The sequence below is a fragment of the Centroberyx affinis genome, unplaced genomic scaffold (assembly GCF_046629955.1).
Source record: "Centroberyx affinis isolate AG114_WGS23_722 - 3 ecotype Tasmania unplaced genomic scaffold, CSIRO-AGI_Caff_v1 ptg000659l_1, whole genome shotgun sequence".
NCBI lineage: Eukaryota > Metazoa > Chordata > Actinopteri > Beryciformes > Berycidae > Centroberyx > Centroberyx affinis.
Window position 1 is genome coordinate 116,937 of NW_027279285.1, and position 8,524 is coordinate 125,460.

General features: G+C 37.9%; 1 protein-coding gene across 3 annotated transcripts; it reads right to left on the bottom strand.

Moving 5' to 3' along the window:
- Positions 1 to 474: 474 nt before the first annotated feature.
- On the bottom strand, positions 475 to 8,242 carry LOC139643836 (complement decay-accelerating factor). Of its 3 annotated transcripts, XM_071519112.1 has the most exons (12): positions 8,021 to 8,242; positions 6,904 to 7,089; positions 6,604 to 6,703; positions 5,922 to 5,992; positions 5,383 to 5,565; positions 4,094 to 4,249; positions 3,825 to 3,911; positions 2,332 to 2,367; positions 2,208 to 2,249; positions 2,060 to 2,111; positions 989 to 1,064; positions 475 to 753 (listed from the first exon to the last, which is right to left on the bottom strand). In XM_071519112.1, the coding sequence occupies exons 1-11, from the start codon at positions 8,100 to 8,102 to the stop codon at positions 1,007 to 1,009; spliced, it is 1,053 nt and encodes a 350-aa protein (XP_071375213.1). In that variant the 5' UTR covers positions 8,103 to 8,242; the 3' UTR covers positions 475 to 753; positions 989 to 1,006. The 3 variants fall into 3 exon arrangements, with proteins under 3 accessions (XP_071375213.1, XP_071375215.1, XP_071375214.1); XM_071519114.1 differs by lacking the exon at positions 4,094 to 4,249; XM_071519113.1 differs by lacking the exon at positions 989 to 1,064.
- Positions 8,243 to 8,524: the final 282 nt, after the last annotated feature.

Sequence of the window (8,524 nt, forward strand, 5' to 3'; positions counted from 1 at the left end):
GGCCATAGTTTGTAAAATGTTTCTCAACATATCACCATATCACAATGAAAATTTTACAAAAAATCTTAGTGATTTCCGCTCCAGTGGCTCATTGAATTCATTCACTTACACCATAGGATACTCTAAATATGTCTGTTTTTTACTTGTTTATTGGTGTTAGCTTACTCCACAAGGCTCTTTTCTCATAAATAAAGAATTGCTATTCCTTCATAGGTAGAATACACAACCTACTAGAAAAGACCCCTGAACAATAGACAATGAAGAAAAGAGTCAGGAGGCGAAGAATGCAGTTGATTATATCGTAATCAGTTGCCATTTCAGTCTGCAGACCGCATTGTGTGCCTTTTGACTCTATTTTTCATTGTTCTATTGTCAAAAAAACTTTAGTAACATGTAAATGTGAGATAATAAGATTTTTCACTGTGGTTGTCTTAAGATCATTTTACAATACTTCACAACACATGGTGGGAATTTCATTGTGTTTATTCCAGTTTCCAACATAAATAGCGTACAAAATAGAAATACTATAGTGGCATGAAATATTTACAATTTAGTGGCAATAAAAAATAAATCATTACAAAAAAAAGTGCTTTTCATTACTGAGATATTTACATCTGCTGTTTGAAGTGCAATATGATTCAGACGAAGTGTCTTCTTTTTCCAGAGAGGCACCGCTAGAGTTCGGATGTTGGCACTTCCTCCCGAGGTCACAGATGCTCGTCAGCAGATAGGCACGGTTCCATTTGGACAGAGCTAGTGTTGACAAGAAAATCAAGAGAAAATAGTTGAGGCGGGGCTGTATTTACTCACTGCTGCAAAAGAGGAACAGGCGGGAAACACCGTTCATGCCCTTTTGGCTTCGCTCGTAATATCAGGCGCATTTCATGTTCACAAATGTTGATTTATCTTAGCTGTATTCTGATAAGTGAAAGCAAAGGACAGCTATTTTAGCTCTTGATGATAATAATAGGCAGGAATTGACAGATACCTTAGGGAGGCAGTCAATCTAAAGATTTTGGAATTGTAGTAACTCCGGCTTCAGGTCTTCTCCGGTGTCATATGAGCTATGGTGCCATCAAATAAGGAATGTGTGTCAGAATTGTTAAGTTATGTTATGTTAATTTGTTATTCTATTAGTTGACCACATGTCAGTTTCTTGTTTTGTTGTGTAGCATCCCGCAAAGTAAGCGGTTAGTCAGTGCCATCTTGAGAGTTATGACTTTATGGGAAGAAAGAATTTAAATTTGGCTCGGTGCAATAGCTAAAGTACACATTTGTTTATAAAGATAAGGAAAGTTTCCCTGGGTGAATCAGAGCTATTTGGCTTATCAGGGTTAGAACTGAATTTCAAAAGAAGGATACCTGGCTGTGTTATCTGCAAGCTTAAATGCCTTGATATCTGTCTTTTGAAATAGAGATTCATTTGCTTCAATAAATGGATGTGTTATCAGCATCTGTCCTTTGGAAGGGACATGTGTTTGTCAGTTTTAAAACATGAATCTCTAGCACAAAAGTTAATCACAGATATCAGGGAATTTGTCACTGTGTTTCTGCACGGTTGTGATGAGGACAAGTTCCTGTACATTTATTGTACTTGTTGACTAAAGTGATCCTGACTCATTCTGACCCCGTGGGAATTTTCTTTTTTCTAATGCTGATGTCTATGTCAGGGCCGGTCTTATTAAAGGATTTCCTCCTGACTTCCCTCATTCCTCAGCAGAAGTCAGCAAACACAGACATCTCGATTTCCTTAAACAGCTCAAAAAAGAAAAAAGCAGCAAAGAAATCGAAACTGCAGTAGAGTTAGTTACTAACAAGATCAAAGTCAAGAGATATGTTAGATGCCATGGTTACTTTACTATAAGCTATGCTTATTAAATATGTAATAATGTTTTCCTGTACTTTAGATATTACTGTGCATTTAGTTATGAGCGTATAAACAGCATATCAAGCCTCAAAATGTAGAAAGAGCAGAACATGCAGACAGAAAAGGCAACAGACTTTGATGAAAAACATAAACCATGCATAAAACAAGTTATAATAGAATATTGGTTCTCACCCTTTCCTCTTCAGAAGAAAACGGTGTGAAATGAACAGGACTGTAACTACAACTGTAAAGCACAAAAATATAAGTAAGATGAATATTTGTATTTTGACTGCAATGTACAGGTCAAATGTGAATTCAAAAGATAATAAATATATTTTACCTATTAGAGTGCATATGACACTGACAATAACAGGTGCATATCCTGAAAGACACATTCAAAGTTAAATGCAAAACATGAATAGTCACGCATGTAAATATCTTATAACTAGGGCTTAATAACTCACCAATGTCCTCGTTAGTCTCTACATCGTCACGCTTCCCTGCAAATATACAGTAGTTTTATTAGTGCAATGAAAATATGTAAAATATATGTAAACTATCTAAATTGCCAAGGACAACTGGACTGATTCAGCCGGCATCAAAAAAAAAACGGGCACTGCACTAGTTTAGACAAAAAGAAGAACTGACTGATACCTAAAGGGGAATTTTGTTATTTAAATATGCCATTTGAGACTGGAAAATAGCACTTATTGCACTACAAACTAACTTTCTAGTATGGCACAGAGGACTTAAAACATGATAAAAAAAAACAAAAAAAAACAAAATCTAAAATATTAATTTACTCATTGGGAGAGGTCCAAAACTACATGTTAATGGAAATGCTGCACATCAAGGCTACCTCAAATAAATCTGAAAACACTTTAAACCACATTTTCTCAGCTCTGTGAGGGTCTGTGAGTTCTCTACACTCAGTACATGGCAACCACTAATATATACCCATATTCAACTTTGCAAATAATGAAAATTAAAAGGCCAAGTTAAATTACAGGGTTGATGGGTTAAATCTGTAGCTGCATGTATTCCAGGAAAGTTTTAAAAATGGCAACTGCAACTAAATATCTATCTCATTCAGTGTGCTAGGAGTATATCCAAGGACTGGCTGACCGAGTTGACTGTTCGCTGACAGCTATGAAATGATATGGTAAAATCATTTGATTCCTTGTAAATGTTTTTGCAGCATTAACTACCAAGTGCAACACAGGAATCATTACATTTCTACTGCAGTGTTTTCCATAATATCCACACCATTACTTTCCTTATGAGGTTTCCAGTTTCACAGACTTGTATTAAAACTAGTGTTTGACTAACAAATCTATGTCTTCATTGAAAGAAATGTTTTAGTCTCGATCTGGGATCATTTAATGAAATCCATTTTGTTCCCTTAATTTTAAGCCTTCCCAGCCCCACCTTACACATTGCTGTTGTTGGGTAAAAACCTTGTATCTCCAAAATGTCAAGGAAAAACAGCCTTGTTTTGACTTGGCAACCATACATTTTTGAGTTTATCTAATTGGTTTTTAAAGGGCTTCATAAACCCAAAAGTTGTAGAATTTCCTAAACAGGTAGAGGAGCATGTAATCCTTCAACTGAAATTAAAACATGAAAATCACCAAAATTGGAGTTACAGGGTTTTCACCAGACAGTGACAACATGAAATTATGCCTTCCCTCCACTGAAACACGTGAAAGCAATTAAAAATAACAAGTCTTTGACTAACTAGAAATAAAAGATTTGTCTGTCTAATACTGATGAGTATATTCACTTGAGTGGCCTAAGGGTTTCCTGAGAGGCACCTGCACCCTCATGGGAGATGAAAATCCATGGGAGAGTAGATTATTACTTAAAGTATTTCATCTTATTCCATTCCCTGCAGCTTTTGACAACAAAAACAATTTGAATGAAGTCTTCATTGCTGTTTGGTGAAATCATTCTATACCTCGAACTGGAGGTGAAGCAGTTGGTGTTACCCTGGTTGTGGTAATTTTATCTTCTGTTGTCAAAATGTCTGCCAGGAAAATGCCACCTATGAAGAGAAAGATTCTTAATTCTTCTGGAGTTTGGACAGGATAAATGTGCCTAATTATGTTCACAAGCCATTCCTGAGATGCATGCAGCGTGTGTACATTGTTAATTCATACAGCAAGCACCGCACCCAAGAGATTTTCAAATCATGCTGAAGAAGTGCTGATGGTTTTGTTTTGAGACCTTTTTCTGTAGCTCGTACTGGAGGTGAGGCAGTTGGAGTTGCACTGGTTATGAAAATTTTATCTCTGTGAGTTGTGGGTGTGGCGGAGGAATCTGTGGTAGTGGGGGCCACTGCCACAAGGAAATTATCCACTGTTGTCAAAATATCTGTGCCACCTATGAAGAGAAAGATTCTTAATTCCTCTGGGGGTTTGGGACAGGATCAATAATCAAGTTCAAAAGCCATTTCTGAGACTTGTGCATCATGCATGTACATTATTCATTCATGCAGCATGTGCTGTACCCAAGAAAGACCTTTTGAAAAGAAAAATGCATGAATAACATCTTTGTGCAGTGTACTTCATGTCATGTGTAACTAAGTAATTATACTAATAAACAGAGACAGCCACACTCTGAGATCTAATGCATGACAGAAATGGGAAGGACCATCCATTTATTTTGCACATCAGCTCAGCTGTGCCTTGCAATATGTAACCGTCCTCACATTTATAGGAAGCTATGCTTTTAACTAAAAATGGTGGAACCAGAAAGAAAAGTACTTAAAAATGATTAAAAAAAAAACCTTCACATTCCTCAAAAAGCTTGTCTTTGGTCATAATAAGCCTGGTGAGGACAGCTCGAGTGTGTCAGTAAGCAAACCCATGACATGAAGTGACCTCTGATAGGAATGGTGAAGAAAGATCTGGAGCAAAGAGCAGCTTCAATACTACTTCCTAAAAGACCCAGAAGAATATGTGGAGAAGATCAAAGATGACATGCCAGCAGTGTGTTCAATACAGGCCGACCTCAATGAAACCATGGCAATGCCAATATGCAATATATTCTTTTGGGGATAGTATACAATAGATAAACACAGTCCATTTGGGTATTTACAGGATACCGCTAGCTCTGTTTATTCCTATTAAGCATGGCAAAGTTATTAATTCTTACCACGTTATAGCCAAATTCTGTATGTAAAAGCTGATATGACTACCATCATCACGGGCTAACAAAGATATAAAACGGATACTTTAAAGATCAACAGATAACTTAACTCTAAACTCAAACCTGAGTAAAGCCTGACATCACTTGGCACTCAAGATTAGCCAATAGCAGAAGGCTTTACACAGGCTTTAGTTACTCTTTAAAGTTGATCCACTGACGATCTAAAAAATATGCTGTTGGTAGGGTAATGTACATGGGACAAGTGTGCACCTCGCTAGCTTTTTATCCTGTTTTTCTCCACCTGGCCCTGCCTCCCTTTAGTGTGTTCCAGTAACAAGTCAAGAGCATCCACCCAGTGGGCTTACCGTTACACTCAGGAGGCGGTGAATTGTATTGACCGTTTCTGCTGCACTTAATGATATGGTTCCCAGTGAGGGTGTATCCTTCATCGCAGACGTACTGTACGGTGTCTCCATATATTGGGTCTGTCTGAGAATCCCAGGTGTTTCTGCCATTTGTAACTTCATCAGGCTTAGCACAAGTTACAACTGAGGAATCAAATGAGCAGGTATTTTAACACACATTCTTAATACAAAAGATGAAAAACAAGAAATAAGCCATAACATTTTCATGAATCAAATGAACAGGTATTAACACACATTCTTAATACAAATGACTACAGAAAAAAAAAAGAATCCATGACATTTTGGGATCAGTGAACTTAAAAAGACACTGGGAATGACCCCACAAAGACCGGATACACTCCAAAAACCACATTGCTGCACGAGCCATAACTTAACACTAGCTGCCATCTTATCTCCAGTAATACATCGAACAGTTATTTTATTTCTCCTGGTTGTGGCTTCAAGAAATATAAAAAAGAAAAGAAATAAAAGAAATTTACCTTCACATTTGGCTCTCCCAAACCAGCCTGTAGCATAGCACCGCTTGTAGGACGTCCCACTAAGTCGGTAGCTGTTGAGAGAAGAAGAGGTGCAAAGTAGGATTGTGTTTCATAATATACTTATACAGCGATGCTTTTGTGATGTAATGTAAAGATAATAAATATATGTAATGCAACTCTATAGACCTAGATTCAACCGTGAAACAGAATTGCCTGCTATTCCTACATTCTTAGACAGTTTAGTCAAGAATTGTGCACATCAACAAGCCTCTCCAAAAGCTGGAAACATAAAGAGCCAAGTTTCTGATCTATGATATCATGAAGCAACACTTTCTGGCATGGCTCTGTGGATTATATTTTAAGACTGATTCCGTTAGAAAATCAACTTTGTGGACGCTATAATTCCCTAAGTTGATTTTCCAGCAACATGCGTGCATTGTCTGGTAGACAACCGTTCGCACGACAACAAAGTAAAGCTCACTCGGGTGTAAAAACTGAAACGAACATGACTCTATCTATGCCTCCCATGCATTTTCAGTGGAGCTGCTCCATATCATCACTTGCTTTTCTGAATTCAAGAGAGAGCTATTCATTTTCACAAATAATGAAATAACAAATGAGCTGTCCAATACAGGAGAATGACATGCAAAATTCTAGGGTGCAATTTACCTTTCATACTCACCCTTCATCACAAAGTATTCGTACTGAGGCACCAAACAGGGTCCCTTCAGTTACGTCAAAACTCATATGCTGCTGCGGTTTAGGGGGACCACAGTCTTTCTCTGTAATGTACAAACAAACAAACTCAACAATTCAACATTAATCTCCAGTTTCTTCCATTGGAGAGCTTTGAAAAAAATGTATCCGCCTAAAGCTGCTTGGTGGTCAACAGTAGAAAACTGTGGTTGAACTGGGCAGGTGTGAATGTGAAGCAGGGCAACGCTGAGTGTGATGAGAGTTAATAGCAGTGGACAGGACTCACTTATGCAGTTCAGCTGTGGTGTGGTCCACACCCCGTTGGTGCAGGTTACAGTCCCAGACCCGTCTTCCAAGACATATCCATTAGCACACTCAAACGTAGCTTCAGAGCCATCTGGGAAATCATTCTTCAGAAGTGCTTCATTGGTTAAGGCAATGTTTTCTGTCCCCTGAGGTTTGGGACAGTCCGCTAGGGGATTGAAGAGACAGGCAACATCATGCTGTAATATTTTTTCTTCAAAATCGGATACATCAATTTGTACAGTACATCTGAAAGCCTTAAAGGTAATGAGTTATAAGGAGAAATTGGAATGTAAATTAGGCTAATGTTAGGCCAACTAATATGACCATTTACAAATGATGACATCAGGCATATAAGAAAATGATGCGCAAAAAAAATAGGATGGATTCTTATGGCAAGCCTGCTTTTCCTCTGGGCTCTAATGGACTAAATGACTAAGTCGCACAGGCTTTTGTCTTCAGTGGAGAAATTAAAGAGCTTCCCAAACGTGAAATCACTATATTCCTATAGGAAGTAGCGTGTCTGTGGTAGTCAACACAGTTTATAGTGACCTTGGTATTGTTTTATCTCCTAGGTATCACTATAATATTCATAAGATATTCCTATAGAAAGTTATAGTGTCTGTGGTACCATATGATGAGTTTACAGTGACCGTTGGTATTACTTTCTCTTTTCTATGGTGTAATTTATGGTGTAATTTATAGCATGATATTCAACTTTTTCTGTGATATTACAGTACGCCATCCTTCTAAAATGCATTAGGCTATAGGATTATTGTAGTTCTTTCTCGTTAGGGTTGACATAGAAGATTACACATTTTTATTTTCAGTAGTGAGTTTATAGTGACCTTTTCGTAGGAGTGTTTTTTTGTTTTGTTTTTTAAATCTCCTGTGGTATCTAAGTTTTTATTATAGCTGCATGATATTCAAGTTTTGCTCATACTATCCTACTAAAATACGGTATAACTAGCTTTTTTTTAATTGGGGTTGACAGAAAATATAGCCTGGCTATTCATGATTGAAGTCTCATGACGCACTGGTAATTGATAAATATTAATATCGCGTTAACCAAGGCTGCAAGGCTGGCGGTAAATACTGACCTGCTGCTCTCACAACAAAGAGGTATAGTAACAGCAGAGACTTGACCATTCTCCGTCCACAGGTGTCCAGTGAAACTTCCATGACAGCAGGAGGAAGCGATATAATATCCTGATCCAGCAGCTTTTTCCACAATCCAACGTCTTCAGAACAAGACTCGAGATAAACAGGAGAGTCGCGCCGCCACCAGCAAGTTATCCGGTGTGATCCTCCCACTCCCCACTTGCACTTCTACTGTCCCGGTATATAGCCGCATGCCGCCCTCAAATAAGCAGATAATACAGGAAGTGAGGTGAATCAGCCTCCAAAATAAAAAACACACCAATTCTCCCTTTTCGAAAAAAGAAAAAAAAAAGAAAAAGAATCGTCGCCTCTAGGGCTGCCATTACTAGATTCCTCCTTAATTATGCGCTTTATCTACACTCTGGTCCTTTGTGTTGCTCGAAAAAAAACAACCTTGCAGCACATGTTCGTTAATAATAGTTTTATTTTGAAAGTGAAGACCG

Coding starts and splice junctions, on each gene's coding strand:
- LOC139643836 (XM_071519112.1), bottom strand. CDS start 8,102: ATGGAAGTTTCACTGGACACCTGTGGACGGAGAATGGTCAAGTCTCTG. Junction 4,250..5,382: donor ACCGCCTCCTGAGTGTAACG/GTAAGCCCACTG, acceptor TTCTCTTCATAG/GTGGCACAGATATTTTGACA. Junction 2,368..3,824: donor TGCTTCACCTCCAGTTCGAG/GTATAGAATGAT, acceptor GTATATTTGCAG/GGAAGCGTGACGATGTAGAG.